The 21,452-nt window shown below is 41.5% G+C and overlaps 1 protein-coding gene across 4 annotated transcripts; it reads left to right on the forward strand.

Annotated features, from left to right (window-relative positions):
- Nucleotides 1-403: 403 nt before the first annotated feature.
- Nucleotides 404-20,477, forward strand: vmp1 (vacuole membrane protein 1). 4 transcript variants are annotated; one of them, XM_047391233.1, is made up of 12 exons: nt 404-551; nt 1,233-1,344; nt 1,647-1,779; nt 2,112-2,202; nt 5,135-5,245; nt 12,180-12,347; nt 12,472-12,603; nt 14,261-14,341; nt 15,445-15,561; nt 16,757-16,818; nt 18,850-18,949; nt 19,469-20,477. In XM_047391233.1, the coding sequence occupies exons 2-12, from the start codon at nt 1,266-1,268 to the stop codon at nt 19,610-19,612; spliced, it is 1,218 nt and encodes a 405-aa protein (XP_047247189.1). In that variant the 5' UTR covers nt 404-551; nt 1,233-1,265; the 3' UTR covers nt 19,613-20,477. The 4 variants fall into 4 exon arrangements, with proteins under 4 accessions (XP_047247189.1, XP_047247187.1, XP_047247188.1 ...); XM_047391231.1 differs by lacking the exon at nt 404-551 and adding an exon at nt 657-692; XM_047391232.1 differs by lacking the exon at nt 404-551 and adding an exon at nt 670-803.
- The last annotated feature ends 975 nt before the right edge of the window (nt 20,478-21,452 follow it).

The raw sequence follows: 21,452 nt of genomic DNA on the forward strand, positions 1-21,452 counted from the left end.
TGTTGGTTAAATACATGCAGCTCCATTTGTCTGTGGAAAAAAATGTAATTTAGGGGTATCTGGTTAAAGAAGACTGAATTGAAACGCCACTACTGGTACTGCTACTTTTTGTTGGTCTATCATATAAAATCCAAATACATTAATTGACGTTTGAGATTATAATGTAACAAAAGGTGAAAAGGTTTAAACCTGCACATATGTAATCTGTAGCTGAACCTTTTTCAATATATACAAAAAATTCTATTTTAGTCATAAAGTGCACATTTCCGGTAAAAAAAAAAAAAAATCATTGGCCTCATAAGGGTTGACATTAATGCTTTTAGGGTTAACTAATGACGCAAGTAGGGGCAAACGCCAGTTAAAATCTGTGGTACACGAAGCATTGCGTTGTCGTGGTTACAGTATCCAACTTCTTTGTAAATCTGGCAGCTTCTTATTGGACACCAGAACGATAGCAGAAACACGTGCTTCAATTAATTTCATAATAAAATGTGTTAATTTGCCATTCCAGCACAAATATTGGAGCGGAAAACCACAAGATGTTGAAATTAGTAAGTAATTTGAGTCTTAAGGTAAAAAAAATAATAATAATAATTACTGAATAGCGAGTGTCCTGTTGGTGGAGCAGCAACGTAGTTTTATTTTGACATGTCTAGGTTTTTGTGTTTCCGGGTGAAGAAGACAGGAAAGAGGTACGACCATTCCGTTTTATTTAACCAAAACTACGTTAGTTCTTTTTTTTTACCTTTTCTGTTTCCGTTGTTATGGTACCATATAAGTTAGGACATTTATGTACCAACAAGGTGAGTGGTACTAGATTTCAGAGCTCGAGTTTAAATGTAATGGCTCGCGGTATCCCTGTTGGCTAGCCGGTTAGCATTTGTAGGGTTGTGTGAGCGCATTTGACTTCGTATCGTGTTACAGACTGCGCTCACAAACAAATTTCTTTCACAAAGCTTCATTTGGTATTTTCGTAAGTCTGTCGCGAATATTTTTCCTATTTGTCTTTATTTGTGCGATGCCTCCCTTATCGTTTTCGCCACGAACAGAAACGTGAGCTAGCCGGTGTGTTTGACACTTCGACAGGTTATTGCTCAAGAGGATCTTGGTCCTTCACGGAGTACTCCTCCCTAGTTTGTCCATTTTTTTCGCTCCTGGGACAGTAGGAAGCGAGTGGATACAGAGGGGACCCTGTTGAATGCAAAACTAACATCTCATATTTTTCCTTGTAGACTGCTTGAGCAGCTAGAAAGTGGCAAAGTGAGATGGCAGCCAATGGATCAAGCTGTGAGCAGCCTCAAAAACGAGTAGGACCCAAAGATAAACAGAACGGCAAGTCTACAGGTTAGTGTGAAACGTTTATCAGCTGATGTCTGCCCGAAAAGTTCAGCTCATTTTAACACTGATGACATGGTACTGGCCACAACAACTGCATGTCACAGTCATAGAGTTGCTCCAGAAGTTTAATTTCAGGTTACTTTCAGTCTTAAGTGCAGACAACTCACCGCATGACAGGCAACAAGACAGAGCTGTAGTTACCACCTGTATTATGTATTTGGCATTATCAATTCCACAGGATGTAGTAGTTAATGTGCCTATTAGTTGTACAGAAACTCAAGATAATCCCTGCTCTGTTTGTCCTTCAGACCTGTCATTGAGAGAAAGGCGACTGAAAGACAAAGAGGAGCGTCTTTCTCTGGTGTTGTGGAGGAGGCCGGTTGTCACTCTACATTATTTTCTTCTGGAGACCCTCATAAAGCTAAAGGAATGTACATTACAGTAAGTTGTTAAACAGGTTTTCTACTGGATCTTTGTTATTGCACTGTTTTGTTGAGGTAATGAAGGTATATATTTATAATTGTGACTTTTTGTCCTGTTTGCTTTTCAAACAACTGAGGTTTTTTTTTGTTGGTTAATCAGTCATAGCTGCTGAAAACGTACTATTTTTATATTGTACCTCACATGGGGATTGAGTTTAGCTTCATTTTGATTCAGTGTTTAAAAATCAAATGTCTTAAGACAACATTTAATAGTGATTGGTTATATTTTATCAGTTTGCATGTTTGGGCGTGTTTTAACTGATCAATTTGCTTCCTTGTTTTTACACCCAGGCTTTGGCAACGGAGAGGCACAGTGTTTATATTCTTGTTGTTGTGCTTTCTATTCTCTATCACGTACTCCACTGATGGATCACACCAAACGGTGAGGCTTTACTTTATGTTTTTAGCAACTTAAAAGCTCAACACCACTGCCTCATCGACAACTGTGTAAAGGTTAATGATAATTTTGGTTTTATCATCCTAAACCTTGCTTGCAGAAACCTTGTGTTGATAGATTATGCGGTGTGCACTGTTGGCAAGTAACCCTTGATCACACTTTCAGCTGGCTGGAGGTTTTGTTTACAGATTTGTCAACACAGCTCGCTGTCAAGGTTCAGTTATAGCACAGATACAGAATTACTGACTGAAAACTAAGTTAAAATTAGTAAAAATTTAACGTTGACAAAGTAGTATAAACTCAAATCAGTGTCATAGGATTTTAAACCAGTGTCTAACAGTCCTATAATTATACGCTGTCAGTCAGAGCTTTGTTCCTGGCTATGCTTTGCCCATAGTTTACCCCATGATTCAGTCACTTAAAAAAAAACACGTTTTTATCCATAATAACTTATAGTTTTTCCCTGTATGTCTTTATTAGTCTCCCGCATCTTTGTTGAGAAATTTTTGTCCATTGAGGTTTTCAGATATTCGTTTGTGTTCAGCTCTTTCAAGGTCCCACTACAGGAGGTCTTTACTTTGACTGGACCACTTGCAACACTTGAATACCTTGGCATACAGGGGAGTTTATTGCCAACGCCCCTTTCACAAAACATTTCTGTCATTAAGGTACATAGAAAACTCCCTCTATGTTCTGCCTCTGGCAGCTCATAAATCACAAATCAATCTGCCAATATCTCAGTTCAGTTCAAATTAATTCAGTTTTATTTATATAGCGCCAATTCACAACACACGTCGTCTCAAGACACTTTACAAAGTCAATTCAATTAAATCATACAGATTTCAAGTTGGGTTCATACATTCCAATTAATCCTAACTATCAAACAGTGCAGTCAGATTCAGTTATTTATTCAAATTGGTTAAAAGTTTTTCTATCTAAGGAAACCCAGCAGATTGCATCCAGTCAGTGACTTGTAGCATTCACTCCTCCCGGATGAGCATGTAGAGACAGTGGACAGTCACTGGCGTTGACTTTGCAGCAATCCCTCATACTGAGCATGCATGTAGCGACAGTGGAGAGGAAAAACTCCCTTTTAACAAGAAGAAACCTCCAGCAGAACCAGGTTCAGTGTGAGCGGCCATCTGCCACGACCGACTGGGGGTTTGAGACAACAGAGCAGAGACACAAAAAGAACAAAGAAGCACTGATCCAGGAGTCCTTTCTATAGGAAAGAAAAGTGAAACATTAATGGTTATAGCTCCTTTAGTGGCTTCATCTAGGAGAGAAAACCAGCTAAGCAGATGAACTCTGAGACAGTTTTCAAGTCTAGAGTATGAAAGAGAGCACATACAGTTAGTTACAGTAGAAGCTCAGCCAGTAGCTATTTCTAGGAGTGACAGAGTTAAACACTGAAACACGTGGTCAATTGTATCATCTGTATAAGGTGAGCATTAAGTTGTTGGCTGCAGCAGTTTGGCCAATATGCCCCTCCAGGAAGGTGCCACAGCTAAACACAGAGCTAGGCCAGATGTAGCTTCTAGAAAGAGAAAAAACAGAGAGAAAACATGAAGTTAAAAGCTGAAATAACAGCAAATAACCCAAAATAGAGTTGTGCAACAATGTAGCAGATAGAGTGAAAGTGGTCATTATGTCCTCCAGCAGCCTAAGCCTATTGCAGCATAACTACAAAGATAGCTCAGGATGACCTAAGCCACTCTAACTATATGCTTTATCAAAAAGGAAAGTTTTAGTCAGTAAAGTAGACAAGGTGTCTGCCTCATGGACTAAAAGTAGGAGCTGGTTCCACAGGAGAGGAGCCTGATAACTAAAGGATCTGCCTCCCATTCTACTTCTAGAGACTCCAGGAACCACCAGTAAACCAGTAAAGGCCTTTTATATGTGAGGAGGAGAATTTTAAATTCTATTCTGGATTTAACAAGGAACCAATGAAGAGAAGCTAAAGTAGGAGAAATATGATCTCTTTTTAATTTTCATCAGAACTCTTGCTGCAGCATTTTGAATCAGCTGAAGGCTTTTAACTGCATTTTGTGGACATCCTGATAGTAAAACACTACAATAGTCCAGCCTTGAAGTAACAAATGCATGGACTAGTTTTTCAGCGTCACTCCTCCACGGGATGTTTCTAATTTTGGCAATGTTCCAGAGGTGAAAGAAGGAAATCCTAGAAACATGTTTAATATGGCATTTAAATGACATGTTCTGATCAAAAATAACACCATGGTTTTTTACTTTATTACCAGAAGTCAATTTAATGCTGTCCACATGAATTGATTGACTAATATTAGTACTTTTTCAAAGACTCCGGTCCAAAGACGACAACCTCTGTCTTGTCTGAATTTAGAAGCAGAAAATTTAAGTCTGCACTGCAGCTCCTGGATATTTAGCAATTTCTCTGAGCAAAGCACCTTCTGACCTTGGGGTGTATTTGTAGGGGCATCCCACTGCTGGGACATTTAGAAAATGTCTCGAATGTTATCTTACTATGAAAAATCTTTCTCATTGCAAATGGACTTCACATGGTTTGAAATGGCCTATTACCCCATTGCAGATAAATGGGTTGCAACAATTGTTTCTCTAAGGTCATTGCTGATGTCTTTCATCTTTGGCAATATGTTAACACATACCTGCGTTTCCCAGAACGACTGACACATTTTCTGATTTTAAACAGGTTCAAACACTCGTTGGTGATCATTTCACTTAAATGCCTTTGATACTTAGACACTACACAAGCAGCAGCTGTGTATTTAGTTTATGTTAACATCCATGGAAACAATGTATATAAAGTATAAAATATATCTTAAATATATATTAAATATTACCTCAAAATCTTATATCACACTAACTGTTCTCAGTTTCCTATCTCGTCCTCCAATGTTTATTTTTCATTTCCTGACAGTATGTTCAATACATGGAGAAGAAGTTCCTGTGGTGTGCCTACTGGGTAGGCCTTGGGATCCTGTCCTCAGTGGGACTGGGGACTGGTCTGCACACCTTCCTTCTGTATCTGGTAAGAGAACATGAACAGCATGTGTTTGTATATGCAAAACCTTTGAACAGATGTCCGCTCCAAAGAACGATGGACCAGTTTGAATATATGTAAAAAGATAACTGAAGTAGACTGATGTCCGTTTACAGTCTGAAGTCCAGTTATACTGTGGTTAGGAGCACGACAGGAGAAATAGGAGATCTTTCTTACCAAGCTGTGGGGTTTTCTGATGAAAAACGTAAATCATCTTGACCTGTACAGCGTCATATTTCTCAGTTTTGATGTGCAAATTTGAGTTTGAATAAATAGCATTGTAATGTTATCCTGAAGGTCAGTAAAAAGGGAACATTTATAGCAGCTGTAGAGTTTTTCAGCAGCTAACCTTTACACCAACAATATTAACACAGTGGAGTATATGACATCTATTTAAATTTCCACATGACAGTTTCATGTTATTCTGTTTAAAGACTCATCTAGAATAATGTTTTTATAAGGAATCAGTATTTCAGTATTTGCAAAACAAATCAGCTTACATGTTGAGTAGAGGAGGGTTAATCTGCTTGGTTCTGTTTTGCACATATATTGATTCTACATGCTACTTACTAGTGTCTTTTATTTGGATTGGAATGACACCACAAGATAATAAACCCTGGAGATGCTTGGGTATTTGAAATAAACTACTACTCTTGAGTCTATCCCTGTTATTGCCAGATGATGGCGCCATCCTCCATACCCAGATAGAGGTCATTGTCTTGTTAAAGTTAAAATACCCATCCATCTGAGGCTAACCAGGAGCGACCTTCAGTTTCCCCACAGACGCGTGTGAGGGTGACTCCGTTACCCGAGTCATTGAAGTGTGTGTCATTTCTCTGTGTTGTGGTGAAAAGGAGATTTTAGCTTAAAGAAAGCGTGGAAGAAAGTAACCAGTGTTGTTTGCTGGGAGGTGATGATGGGCTTCTGCTCCGGGGAACTTGTTCACATGTGGGCCTGCTGAGTCAGCTGTTTCCATTGCACCGAAATAATTGGAAAATCTATCTGGACGACCTTTCTGTTTTCAGAATTATTCTAGACTTAAGTCTTTTCCTGGTCAGTTGTCTACGGTACCAGTTAAACGCTTGGACACATTCAATGGTTTGTCTTTATTTTTACTCCTACCTCTGGGAACCCCTTAAAGACTGCTGGAAAACAATTTCAGGTGACTACCTCATCGAGGGAACGCCAACAGTACCAAGCAGTGATCAAGGCAAAGGGGGGCTATTTTGTAGACTCTTAAATATAAAAGGTGTTTTGAGTTAGTTTACAGTGTTTTGTTTGCTCTATAATTCTATATACATTTGCTTCATAGCTTTGATGTCTTCACCTTGTTTGTACAACATAGAAAGTAATAAAAATAAGGTAAAGCCATTGAATGACAGACCTTTAGGGTATATCCGTTAGAATTGGTTTCATTCTCTGCTGTTGTGTTTGATTTGTTCTCATCATTCAGGTCCTCATGGGTTTTGTTTTTGGTGGTGTTGTTTCCAAAGTTGTTGCAAATACAGAGTAAAAGTGGCCTTCTGTTTTGTAAAAGCTCCATATCCGTCACCTTGCTCCTCTTCTCAGATGTTTTCTCATGATTCATATGAATGTACACATCTTTTTAGCTGCTGGGGCAACCATTAATGCTGTGAAAAATGAATTAGATACCCAATATATTTGGTTAAACTGCATGGTGAAGAGACTGAGTACTCAGCTCAACACAAAAAGACAAATGGCATCCATCTTGATTAGTTTCTCTGTGCAATTCTGTCTTTTTCATTGTCTGCCAATTCTTGTACATAAAAACATATGTTTTTATTCTTTGATATTTCAAACTCGTCTTCTTTGAGCCCCAGCCTTCTAGTAGTACTTTTTGGTAGAAAAAAAGAAGAGATGAATTTCACTGTATTCAGAAGGCGTAATTTCTTGGATACAGAGTTGGAGAAATGGGGCTCTTTGTTGGTAAAGGTCCCCAGCTGGATAAACTTACTGTATTCGTCCAATTAAAATGGATCTGACTGTAAATCCTGATCTGTTACACTGAGACTCTCAAACAAATGCCCCCAAATTACTGCGACCATTTTAATTCTTCCCTGAAAAAGCAGAAACTTAGTCACCTGATGCAGGGCTGCTTCTCACGAGGAGACTCGTTCCCGTTTTTCAACGCACTTAATTTAGTTCATCTTCACAATGCACCATCTCAGCGTTATTCATCTTACATGTGATCATTGTAAAGACAAACCACACACAGAGTTTCTGTGGATTTAACTCAATCCTTGAGCGGTATTTAAGCACCCCTTAGAGAGGGTTAGGTCATTGTGCAGCTCATGGGACTCAGTCACCACAATGATTCATTATGATGTCAAAATGCTGATCTTCTGGTTTCATTTATGTTCTAAAACTGAACATCTTGTCTTATTTCATTTCTTATTAATATGTTTTATGTTACAGCATTTTAAACAGGAAAAAATGTCAGCCTCCTACATGAGTTTGATTGGCATGTTGTCAGATTGTCAGAAATATAATTTTTTTAATAATTACCAAAAATATTACAGGTAAGAGTTGTTTTGAAGTTTTAACGGCTGGTGACAAAAAGTCCCTTATAAAACAAATTAGGACCCTGTAAAATCTATTCAATCTCGAGTTTTGTGTTTGTTTGAATGCGATGGTGTAGATCCTCATCCACAGGCCAAAAACTGAATACAGAAAAATGCAAACAGATGCAATAACAGTGACTACTTTTATATTGCTCAATAAACTCCATTTATAAGATGTTATGCAAAGCAGGACATTTCTCCTAGAAAATTCCTATAAGCAGCCTCCAACAGAAAAGTGCTATTCAAGGAGCGATGATGACGAAGGACAAGAATGCAGAGGAATAAGTAAATAAAGGTCTATTTAGTGTCTGCACATAAAAAAAAAAAGTTTTTAGCAGCTCAAACATCCTTAGTGTATTTTTTTTCCTATTTTAATAAAATATGGCAGTACGTAAATTGTACTGGGACAGCAATTTCGTTTGTTTTAACGAACCTGTTTAAAGAGAGAGTTTTTAATTTCCCGATACTATTACAAGTAAATTTGTAAACTTTTAGTAGGAATTGCTTCTGCCCTCAAATTACTTTCCTTTTTTTTTTTCTCTGGGGGTTTCATTCTTTAAATGTCTTGGGACTCCAGCTGAGGAGCTCAGATATTCTTACATTGTGATAAAACTACCAAGGCCTGTGGTGCGGGACAGCAAACGGTTGGAAGGGATTTATCTCCAGACGTTCAGTCTTCCCCGAGCACCCACAAAATACTTCTGCTCCTGAAGCTGGCTCATTATTCATTGAATGAACTGAAATCAAAAGATTCTCATTAGCTTTTGGTTTGGTTAAAAATAAAATCAATATCTAACAAAAACCCCTTGTTAGTAACGGATATGAAGCTGTGTTTTAAGGCTTTGAGATGTAGAAACAGTGTTAAAGCATTAGACATGCAAGTTGAAATAAGTAATTAAAGAACGATTAGGATAAGTTAATAGTAAATAACAGTAGGTTTTTAATAGTGTTAAAAACTCCTTCACTGGACTTGCTGAAACTTTCAGAAACCCTTTTTAAGTGGAAGAAGTGATGCAGCTCAATTTAGGGATGTTTCAAAGGGATTTGAATTAAGGTGTTTATGTCTTGTCAGATGGCTGTGCTTAATGTTTGAATCATATTGGAGGTTCTTCCTCTGTGTGTGTGTGTGTGTGTGTGTTCTTGTATTTGTTGCTGAGTGAGAACCATCTTTTATATTTTTATCGCCAAGTGAGGACGTCTTGACAAAGTGAGGACATTTTCCTGGTCCTCACTTTTCCAAATTCCGTTCTTGGGACAGGAGTTAGGTTTAGAACTAGGGTATGAATTGAGTTATGGTGAGGGTTAGGTATGAACTGGTTAGGGTTAGCTTTAGGGTCAGGGTTAGGCCCTTAATCAAGGAAAATAAATGGAAGTCCATGAAAGTAACTGAAAAGTCACCATAAAGATAGTAAAACGAGTGTGTGTGTGTGTGGCTTGTTATGTCATGTTAAATGAAGTTCTTGATTTGAAAAGTTGTTTTGTGGAAACTTAAGAATCATCATCTGTGTGTAATTGGAGTTAAGGAGGGTTTTTGTTTTTCTGTTGTAGAGGTTGATGTCAGCACTGACTTATGGCAATCTGTCCACTAGCGGTGGCATAAAGGATTATCTGTCTAGTTGCAGGTCGGCCAGCTGTTAGTGCTGCCAGGTGGGCCTGCATAATCAGAAATCTTTAGAGATCAATGATGATCACCCTGTCAGAGGCACATTCTGTGACTCAGCGTTAGTCGGTGTGTTTCAGTGGCAAATTGAAAGCACTTCCGTTCCAGTGAAATTTAGCATGGCTGCTGACGTCAGTCCCTGAATGATGAGGCTTGATTAACATGCTTTACTGAGTAGGCTGTAAGAAGATCACAATTTTATGTTCTTCATGCAAGGAGACTTGAGGGACTCTTCATAAGACATGCAGAGAAAGAGGAGCCTAGCTAGCTGGGAATATTAGAATTACTACCAATCATATTGCCCTCTTCAGGTTTGTTTGGAAATAGAATATAAATAAAAGTATTTGTGATACATTACAAAGTCTTAGGTCTCATCTTTATTTTGGCTGCTATTGATTTTATTTCGTCGTCGTACTCGTCGTCTTCCGCTTATCCGGGACCGGGTCGCAGGGGCAGCAGACTCAGCAGAGACACCCAGACGTCCCTCTCCCCAGACACCTCCTCCAGCTCTTCTGTGGGGAGCCCAAGGCGTTTCCAGGCCAGCCGAGAGACATAATCCCTCCAGCGTGTCCTGGGCCGTCTCCTGGGCCTCCTCCCAGTGGGACGTGCCTGGAACACCTCCCGAGGGAGGCGTCCAGGAGGCATCCGTTATAGATGCCAGAGCCACCTCAACTGGCTCCTCTCGATGTGGAGGAGCAGCGGCTCTACTCTGAGCCCGGGCCGCAGCACGCTTGGCCTCACTGTACCCGTCAGCCGCCTCAGGAGTCCCACAAGCCAACCACAGCTGATAGGACTCCTTCTTCAGCTTAACAGCATCCCTTACTGCCGGTGTCCACCACCGGGTTCTGGGATTGCCGCCGCGACAGGCACCGCAGACCTTACGGCCGCAGCTACAGGCAGCAGCATCGACAATAGATGCGGAGAACATGGTCCACTCAGACTCTATGTCTTCCAACTTCCCCCGGGATCTGGTCAAAGTTCTCCCGGAGGTGGGAGTTGAATACATCCCTGGCCGAGGGCTCCGCCAGGCGTTCCCAGCAGACCCTCACTATGCGCTTGGGCCTACCAAGTCTGTCCGGCTTTCTCCTCCTCCAGCGGATCCAACTCACCACCAGGTGATGATCAGTGGACAGCTCAGCCCCTCTCTTCACCCGAGTGTCCAAAACATGCGGCCGAAGGTCTGATGATACGACAACAAAGTCGATCATTGACCTCCTGCCTAGGGTGTCCTGGTGCCAAGTGCACTGATGGACACCCTTATGTTTGAACATGGTGTTCGTTATGGACAATCCGTGACTAGCACAGAAGTCCAATAACAAAGCACCACTCGGATTCAGATCGGGGAGGCCATTCCTCCTGATCACGCCTCTCCAGGTGTCAGTCGTTTCTCACGTGGGCGTTGAAGTCCCCCAGCAGAATAATGGAGTCCCCAGGAGGGGCACTATCCAGCACCCCCGACAGGGACACCAAGAAGGCAGGGTACTCCGCACTACCGCTTGGCCCGTAGGCCGAGACGACAGTCAGAGACCTATCCCCAACCCGAAGGCGCAGGGATGCAACCATCTCATCCACTGGGGTAAACCCCAACACGAGACGGCTGAGCTGGGGGGCGACAAGCAAACCCACACCAGCCCTCCGCCTCTCCCCGTGGGCCACTCCAGAGTAGAAGAGACTCCAGCCCCTCTCAAGGAGATGGGTTCCAGAGCCCACGCTGTGCGTGGAGGCGAGCCCGACTATTTCTAGTCGATATCTCTCGACCTCCCGCACAAGCTCAGACTCCTTCCCCCCCAGCGAGGTGACATTCCACGTCCCTAGAGCCAGCCTAAGCATCCGGGGATCGGGCCGCTGAGGTCTCCAACTACGTCTGCCACCCAATCCTCTTTGCACCGGTCCCTCACGGTTCCCCCTGCAGGTGGTGGGCCCACTGGGGGATGGCCTCGCGTCTCTCGTTCGGGCTTGGCCCAGTCGGGTCACGCGAGGAGCAACCCGGCCACCAGGCGCTCTCCAGCGAGTCCCGACCCCAGGCCTGGCTCCAGAGTGGGACCCCGGCTCCGCCGTACCGGGCGACGTCACGTGCCTCGATATTTTTGTCCTCATGAGGGATTCCTGAACCACTCTTTGTCTGACCCATCACCTAGAGCCTGTTTGCCATGGGAGACCCTACCAGGGGCATTTAGGCCCCAGACAACATAGCCTCTAGGATCATTTGAGCACTCAAACCCCTCCACCACGTTAAGGTGGCGGTTCAAGGAACTAAAAGCTGCTTCTCCATGTTTTGGTTCTGGGTATGCAGAGTAGATTTGATCCAGAAGACCTGAGAGGTCTGGCTGGTTGATACACTGACAACAGGTCTGTAATGTGTTTTGGTGCAAAGCCATTCAGTGATTTATAGACTAACAGAAGTATTTTAAAGTCTATTCTCTGAGCTACAGGGAGCCAGTGTAGGGACTTTAGAACCGGGGTGATGTGCTCCACTTTCTTAGTTCTACTGAGGACGCGGGCAGCAGCGTTCTGGATCAACTGCAGCTGTCTGATCTACTTTTTAGGCAGACCTGTGAAGACATTTAACCCCTTTATATTTCATGACTAAGCACAAGTCAAAGATCTCTTGCCTGTAGAGGTATATCTCATGTTTTTTTTTTCTTTCTCATTTTCTCCTTGTGACCAAACTCTCTCTAAGGGTCCTCACATAGCTTCAGTCACTCTGGCGGCTTATGAATGTGGGTCCACAGACTTCCCAGAGCCTCCATACCCAGACCAGATCATCTGTCCCGAAGATGGCGGGGTGGAGGCCAGCATCTCGATCTTCTCTATCATGTCCAAGGTCCGCCTGGAGGCCTGCATGTGGGTGAGTAGTGGAAGCTACAAGGATATCTGGAGTAGACGGCTGGCGACCTACAGTTTCAGTGGTCAAATATGTCAGCTGAATAGAAAACAGTGAACCTATAATGATTGTAGCTGTGTCTGTTCAGGGTGCAGGGACTGCCATTGGAGAGCTGCCTCCGTATTTTATGGCCAGAGCGGCTCGGCAGTCAGGAACTGATCCAGATGATGAAGATTATGAGGAATTCGAGGAGATGCTCGAGCAAGCAGAAGGTGCACAGGTCAGAAATATAAACACATACGCTTATAAAGGGGTTATTTGAGCGAATACTTTACAGAAACTCCCTTTTTATAAAGTTATTTACATTGTAGCTTAAATCTTGGTGTGGCATTTGGTGTAGCGGTAGAGCCAGCACCCCATATACAGAGGCTATTAGTCCCTGACGCAGTCGTCCGGGGTTCGATTCCCTTGGGATCTTGGCTGCACGTCTTCCTCCCTTACATCTCTGCCCATTTCCTGTCTGAATTGTGCAAATAAAGGCCAAAAGTGCCAACAAAAAAAAGGTGTGTCAAGTATCAGCTTAACATTTAACTGGATGAATTTTATTCCATACTCATAAGGACTCAGAGATTTTAAAACAGTCAATGGGTTTACTCCTCCTTTTCTTGGTTCCATCTTTAGCCTAAACTAAAAAAGCACTGTAACCCAACTGATGTTTAAGTTTGATCTATGCGGTTTCATCCCATCATAGTTATTTACTCATTACTCATCACCTCAATATGATATAATTCTCATTTATTTCGCCCTAATTTTCAAAACGAGCAATGGAACATGGAGCCAGAGGGCCCGTGATTGGTCCCGAACAAGCATATGACTTCAGTGCAGCCCCTCCCTCCCTGCACTTCCAGTAAATCTGTGTGTTCGTGGGTGAGTCACCCCGAGCTCAGCTCCCTCCTTTAATCATCCTTCGGGCTCCGCTCTCTTTGCCTCCCCCCCCATCTCTCACTCTCTTTCTCTCGTCTCACCGGCCTCTAATTTGAATGACAGACAGCGCTGTCAGGACCACAGTTCACATGACTGGGACTGCTTAGATCAGATGCTGAGTCAGCGGGACGGAGATCACCAAAAAGTGGAGACATTGTCTCCATCGCTGAGTCCCACTTTGCTGGTTCTAAGGATCTCTGCACCTGCAGTTTTCTCCGCCTCCTTTTCAGGGTGACATGTCTGAAGTGAGGAGCTGGCTAATTAGCTTCAGAATGAATGTAACCCAAGATGAGTATTCTCTTTTATAAACAACAAAACGTATTCTTAAATAAGAAACTAGCAAAGGACAGTCGGTGGATAACTGCATATTCATATTGCCACTCTATATATAACTGACCTAAATAACAAAACAATCTGTGGCTTTGTAATTGTATGAGGATGTCATTAATAAAACTAAAAAACGAGTGGTTTTGTTGAATCAACTCTTGATTGTGCCACTTATCCAAACATCGTCTTACTTCCCTTCTGGCTTCAGCTGTGATCCTTGCCCTAAAACCACAGAGTTTCACCCCCCCAGCAGGAATACCAATGCAATCAGAGAAGCTGTGGCACTTTTTATACCAGCAGATTTCAACCAAATGCCACAAGATTTACCAAACGGGGACAGAAAAACAAAAATTGCAGTGCTCCAAAATAGATAGTTTACCACAGTGCTCTCAACAAGCCTCTTGTTCCTTGTTATACTGTTACAGTCAAACAGTGTAATAAAAACCACAAGAAAGTGCATTGATTTATTTAAACCAGAAAGAAGGTTGATCATGTTTTGATAGATCTCCAATTAAATGGAAAATTTAATTGGAGATCATGCCTGAAAGTAGCTACAGCCAAATTTATGCAATCATGCCTGACTGCAATCGTGCATTAAAATGTGTTTTTAAATATTTGTTCTGCAGGATTTTGTTACAAGAGCAAAACTGGGAGTTCAGCACATGGTGCAAAAAGTGGGATTCTTTGGGATCTTGGCGTGTGCCTCCGTAAGTAGACTTTTAGTCAACATACAGTGATTTGCAAAAGGATTTAAAACCCTACAACTACTTCTTTTTACTGGGGTTTTATGTGATAGACCAGCAAAATAACCACCTTTGTGACCACCTTTCCCTGCTATTGTAGCTGCTATTATGTCTCGCAGCTTTGCACATCCTAGAGACTCAAATGTGTCCATTTTTCTTTGGAAAATAGCTTCAGCTTAGTGAGATTGGATGGGGAACATCTGCAAACATCAGTTTTCAAGTCTTACTCTAAATTCATATTTAAAATAGGTCTGGGCTTTAACTGGGCCAGTCTAACACACAAGATGCTTTGAATCTATAGCATTCCTTTCTTGCCCTGGCCTCTAACAGCCTCTGACGGGATTTCTTCTAAGATTGTCTTGTATTTACCTCCATCCATCTTCCCATCAATTCCGACCAGCCTCCATGTCCCTGCTGAAGAGAAGCATCCCCTCAGCATGATGCTGGCACCACCGTGTTTCACTTTGTGGCTGGTGTGTGCAGGGTGACGTGTTCGTTTTTAAGCTGCACACAGGGTTCTGTTCTGGTCTCATCTGACTAGAGTACCTTATTCAGCAAGTTTGATTGTGGCAAACTGTTTTAAACTTCACAACGCAACCCCTAATATGTCTGCAGTGTTCCTTGGTCTTCATGATGCTATTTGTTCACTAATGTTCTCTAACAAACCTCTGAGGCCTTCAGAGAGCAGCTGCATTTCTACAGAGATCAAGTTAGACACACAGGTGGACTTTATTGACTTGCTGACTTCTGAGGTTAATTTGTTTCAGTAGATTTTATTTGGGTGTGCCACAGTACAGACGAGACTGAATATAAATGCATGCCACACTTTTCAGATGTTTATAGATAATAAAAATTGGATCCTTGACTTTGACAATTTTGCACTACTTTGTGTTGATGTGTCCCATAAAATCTCCAATCAAGTACATTAAAGCTTTTGGTTGTAACATGACAAAATGTGGAGAACTTAAAGGGGTTTGAAATGCAAACGCATTTCTTTCTATCTTGTTGATCTTACTGAGCTAATTTCTTTGACATGAAGGTAATCCATATGCTCATGCGTTTTTTAGATTCCCAATCCTCTCTTTGATTTGGCTGGAATAACCTGTGGGCATTTCCTGGTTCCCTTCTGGACATTCTTTGGAGCAACTCTGATCGGGAAAGCCGTCATCAAGATGCATATACAGGTCAGTGGTGCAGATAAAAGGTTAATCTAAGGTGGTTTAAACCTCAGGTTCTCATGGTTTGTTCCATTTTTCTTAAGAAACGATAAAGGAACATGCCCGCATACTTGTAACATCTTCTGGTATGATTCATCCTTTTGAATCATATCTTCACAGTTGTCTAACCACAGCATCATGCAGCATATCTAAATCACACTTAAGCAGAAAAGGATTCGCTGCCGATTGATGAACTTTGATGAATCTCCAGAACCTCAAAGCGTTGTGGGAAAGATCAAGCCTTGTGCTGAGATCATGAGTTGGTTACTATGAAACTCCTAATTGTGCACTTCTGGCTGACTCTCACTGATGGTTGCTGGGCTCCTTTGGGTTTTTCCTTCTTCTTGTTTTAGCTGTCGCACGTTTCCAGACCTTCTTAAAGAGGCTCAACGTTGAAAAGAGGAAACCTTTGAAGAAGTTTTTAACAAGAGATTTGCAATAACACAAAAAAGCGAATCACCAAATCAGTAAATAAAATCTTTGTTGATTATATCGGGTGGAGTTGAGACCCTTACACCAGTGACTAATATGAACCCAGACAATGAGGGGATGTCTGTATCTAAGTGACTCGCCAAACTAACTGAACAAATCCATCTCTTGGAGGTACCAGCCAGTGATCTCACCCAGGGTGCTCTGAGAAGGTCATCTCTTCCTGCAGGGAGGTTATGGGCCATGTTGAGTGGACAGGAGGAGGTAGAAGGAAATGGAGCAGACCTGAAACGCTGCAGGGGAGACCCATTTCTGTACCTTGAACTTCTCAGACATCACATGATGTATCCTGTCTGATCTTGTCCAGGGGGGCTATGTGTCATGCTGGTTAAAGTTGATCAGTTTCAGAACCGGAGGGAAAAAATAATGTGGTTTTGGGCCCCCCACCCTTCTGCTTTGGTCCTTTGCAAACCACATAAACCCACATTCTGCTTTAGAGCCAGGTTTGAGTTTTCTCATTAGTGTCTGAGAGCAGTGAGCCTCAATTCCCCCCAGCTGTGCAACAGTAGTATTGTCAAAAGTGTCTTTGATAGTCTTAAATTCAGTTTTTTTTGGGGTTTTTTTTTTTGTTTCTTTTACATTAAAAATTTTTTAAACAAAGTGAATTTCTTTTGTATAATTCTCTGTACGCTGTCAGTCAAAAACACTGATTAAACTCTTAATTTTCCCACAGAAACTGTTTGTGATCATCACCTTCAGCAAGCACATAGTGGAGCAAATGGTGTCACTCATGGGGTAAGTGTGTGAGAAAGGCTGAATACATTCAGTTCTTTGTAAATGTCTTTGCTTAGGTTTTTGTGGTCGGCAACAATTTCCCATGCATTTTTGAACTGATGGGGGATCCTGCATGAAGACATGCTTTCACTGCGTGGGAGGAAATATAACGGCATTACCCCCACGCACGCACACACACACACGCAATCCATTTCTGCTGCACTGGTGACCAGTAGTGTGAGGAAATGTTTGAACAGGGCGATCTGACTCACTGAGTTCAGCTCTGACTGACAGGACGAGTCGTTCAAGCACAGACTTGAACGACTCGTCTCTGACTTTACGTGATCTTAGGTGTTCCTGCTGTATGCGCAATGGAAATAATACAGCTGCTAGGCTTTTTTCGAAGAACATGAAAGTGTATGTAAATATTAATTTCAGGAAGTTCAGTATTCATTCATAAAATCTTTAAACTATGATCGCATATTCGGTTTTAAGAGATAAAGTGCTTGAAACATTATCCACAACCCTTGAACTATTCTGCTATTTGCCTAATTTACAAACTCAAACCTCAATGTTTCGTGTTTCGTTTTGCCTTGTTTTCCCCAAAATAGCACAGACTCAGTGAGATTTGATGGAGAGCAACTGTGAACATTCATTTTCAAGTCTAGACACATCTGGACTTTGACTAGGCCGTTCCAACATGAAAATGCTTTAAACAATCATCCCATTGTACCTCTGGCATGTTGTCATCCCACTGGAAGGTGAACCTTTGCCCTAGTCTCAAGTCTTTTGCAGTCTCTAACAGTCTGTCTTATAGGATTCCTCTTTAATGAGCTACATCCATCAACCCATCAATGATGACCAGCTTCCCTTTTCCTGCTGAAAAAAAGCATCCCCACATTATGGTGCTACTGCCATGTTTCACATTGGGATGGTGTGTTCAGGATGAGGTGCCCCACCACCTTAGAAAGCCAAAGTCTGAGCTGAGCATTTTCTTCCATGGAAGAAAATGTAGGCTGTCACCTGCATGACTTGTGGCTAATAAGACTTCTTATGGATTTTGTTTTCTTTTTGGGAGTCTTCCATAAAGGTCAGATTTGTGGATTGAGTAGTTTTATCTTAGGACCACGCATTTCCCAGATCTGTGGTCCCTAAAATGTGTCACAAAGCAAGTAACGTTGACCATATTTAGAGAAAAAAAACATTGTTCTCCTGGTTTAGTAAATTTTGAGGTTCTTTCCGACTAAGTTGGCCTTTGGTGACTCGCTGTGATTTTTACAAACGGACCTTCCTTGCTGACATGGGGGTTTTTATAGTTCTGTGAATTCATGTTTGTTTGTGTGAAAAGTTGGAGAGATAACATTGAGTCACTCAAATCTAGTATTATTCAGCAGCAGGAATTACCCTTTCTCCATTTGATACTTATCTCTCTTCCTTTTGCTTAGTCTACACCACATGTTTACATCCTGACTGCCTAACGTCAGGAAGATTGTGTCTACACCCTGCAGTATATTTTTCTTTTCATTGTAATTATAAGTTTGACATTATGGTAGATGTTCCATTCAGGTTGTACTTCACTTTACAAAAATGTAAAGCAGTTGAACCGTTGGTGGTGTTCATTATGACTGGCTCCTGGTGAGCGTCTCCTCTCCTGCCTAATAAGGAAATTAGCAGATTCTGATTGGCCACCCTGAACGCAGCAGTGGTGGTAAAGGTGATGACATCATGTCGACTCACTTCCTGATTGAAAGGGCTGACACAGGCTCCTATATAGAGCTTATGAATATAAAAGGAGGACAGAGGAGTTTCTGCTTCATTCCTCCCTGCTGCCTGCTCCGTCTCACAGTAACAATTAGAGGTGGCGGCAACTACAGCGCGGGGCCCATATGTAGGATGGGGCCTCGGATGCTGGTGGTTGGCCCGGTGGAGCAGTGTTTGGAGACAGACAGGACTTTATTTCCAGCATTTAAAGCTTTTATTGGGACTGCTTGAGTGGTGAGTTATAAATATTATTCTGTTTATCCTCTTTTCTGTTTCTTTTGGCTCTTTCAGGTCTATACCTAAAATTGGACCATCACTCCAGAAGCCCTTCAGTCAGTACCTGGAAGCCCAGAAGAACAAGCTGCACCATGCTGGAAAAAGTGGACCAGCGGTAAGAACAATAGGTTTTAGTTCCACAACCTGTTCTTTTTTTTACCCCTATCTGTCTATTAATCTGTGTAACATGGCGTGGATTAGATCAAAACAGATGCAAGCAGCTGACATGTTAGCATAGAATAACTATTTCAGAGTTTACAAATGAGCAGAATACATTTTTAAATAGATTTCAAAATTTGACAAAAGTTTCTGATCCTAAATGTGTCGCCCTCTGGTGGACAGTTTATGCAACTTAAGCTTTTTAATGACCCCGAGCTACATTTTAAACCTTTCTTCCTTCACTGCATAATCTCGTTTAATAGAAATAGTGCATTGATTGTAATGTATCTGGAAGAAGCTACAGTTTACTTCACTGCTAGCCTTTATAAACTGCATAATTCATCAGTTAAACTTGTGTCTCCCCCCCTGTTACACTGGAGTACAAAACCAGCTGGTCTTGTCTGTTCATGATGTAAATAGTTTGCAGGAATGAGTGTAATTTACACCACACCTATGTTCATTTGGGGTTTTCCAGGATGAGAACTGGCTGTCGTGGGTGTTTGAGAAGGTAGTGCTGGCCATGGTTTGCTACTTTGTCATCTCTATCATCAACTCCATGGCTCAGAGCTATGCCAAGCGATTGCAGCAGCTGAGGCACTCGGAAGAGAAGAGCAAGTGATGGCGAAGCAAAGCGCCATATGCATCCAAGTGACTGTGTTTCTGCAGCTGCTGCTCACAACTTACCAACAAACCTCACCATCGTCATTTCTCAGAGAGGCTGAAAGCGTTAAAAATGAAAAAGGAAAAAACAAGCAGGCATTTTTTGCCTGTGTGTGTCTGCGCATGTGCTATTAAGAATGTATGTGCTGTGTTATTTCTGTCTTCAAGTTTTATAGTTCCTTTCATCTCACTCTGCGTGTGCGCAGCGTGACTGACTTCTGCTAACGGTCTTAACATGTTACTTTGATGTTAAATTAATCCATTCATTAACCTCAGAAGTAAAGCGGTGATTTGATGGTAGCTGCTGTGCTGAGGGCAGCGCCCATCAGATGCTTTGCCTTATGCAAGTTGGGAATGCCTGAATTCCCTTCAATAGAGCTCTTGATTTATGGGCTTGATTTTTATTTAATCATGTGTCTATTAGGTATGGATGGGAGTTGATTTCATTTTGCAATGTGCTGCCAAGATAACTGCAAATGGATGATGTTTCTTTTCAAGGTCTTCATGTCTTTCTCCTGGTAAATAGGACATTTGTTGTCTTTTCATCTCCAGTACTGTCAGTTTCAAGTGATTTGGAAGGGGGGTAAAAAAAAAAAAAAAGCAATATCAACTGGGGTATTAATGGTTTACACATTGTGTAAATATGTTTCTCTTTTTTGACTGTATGATCAGATGTATTTCTATTCCAGTTGTTGCTGTGAACAAGAACCAAAATACAAAAAAAAGAGAAGGCGGTAACATCTCCATTGTAATTTAAGCAAATGGTCCTGTTTTTATTCTGTACATTTAGGTCAGATCATATATAAAACGTGGAAATAATGACACATTTTTTCAGTCTGAGTCTTATTTTGTTTTATGTTTGCTCTTTTAAATGTTCATCTTGGAAAAACTGCTCTAACCTTGTCATGATTTTAATCATTTCCTCTAAGAAATTAGCATCTACAAGGTAAGTATAAACGGATCAATCTTCAGTTGTTTTTCAGGTTAAAATGAGTACTAATTCAGGAGATAATTACTTTCAGTTCATCCCGGTTAAGAGATTTGACTCTTAAGGCATGAAATCAGTTAAAAAGATGCTGTGAAAGGTTCTCTGTAACTACCCACACTACCTTCCCACCCCGTCAGCTAGCTTATCAGACTGGTGTTGGCAGTTCAATTTTCACAGCAACATCGGTCTGTAAGCTGGCTGAAGCTGTGGGCCTTTCAGCTTCTCAACCTGTTGAGATGTGCGGCAGTCTGCCTGTCATATTGTTGCTCTGCTTCCATGTCGGCCCAGTTTTATTGTGTTTAAAAAAAAAAAAAATCAACCAAGTGAAAAATAAAGCGAGTTACCAAACATTCTTGCTATTGTGTTTCTGTCCACTTTTGCCTTTTGGGTTAATCAGTATTTTTAAATATCCACACTCTTGAACTTGTTCAACAATCTTGTCTTCTGGAGATGTACAATGGGAGAAGCAGTTGTCGGAACAGTAGGAGTGACTCCCAGCTCTTGGAGAGCAGATGGGAATCCCGTTAGGATAGTTGCCAGTCACCCCGATTAGAAAAATCACAATATGTTCACAATTACTCCTTTGCTTTTGCTACCAATACAGATAATGTGAAGGTAGTAATTCTGCTAAGCTCTGTAAGTGATAGAAACTGGTTGTCATGAACTGATAAATGCTAATTTAAGGATTTTAGTACGTTTAGAACTTAACACGAGGGCCAATGTGTATATTAGTTTCTTATCGATAACATTAAAAATAGTTTTAGACTTTCAATTTTTTTAGAACAGCATCCATACAATAAATTCAAAATTT

The sequence above is a fragment of the Girardinichthys multiradiatus genome, chromosome 18 (assembly GCF_021462225.1).
Source record: "Girardinichthys multiradiatus isolate DD_20200921_A chromosome 18, DD_fGirMul_XY1, whole genome shotgun sequence".
In the NCBI taxonomy this organism is placed as follows: Eukaryota; Metazoa; Chordata; class Actinopteri; order Cyprinodontiformes; family Goodeidae; genus Girardinichthys; species Girardinichthys multiradiatus.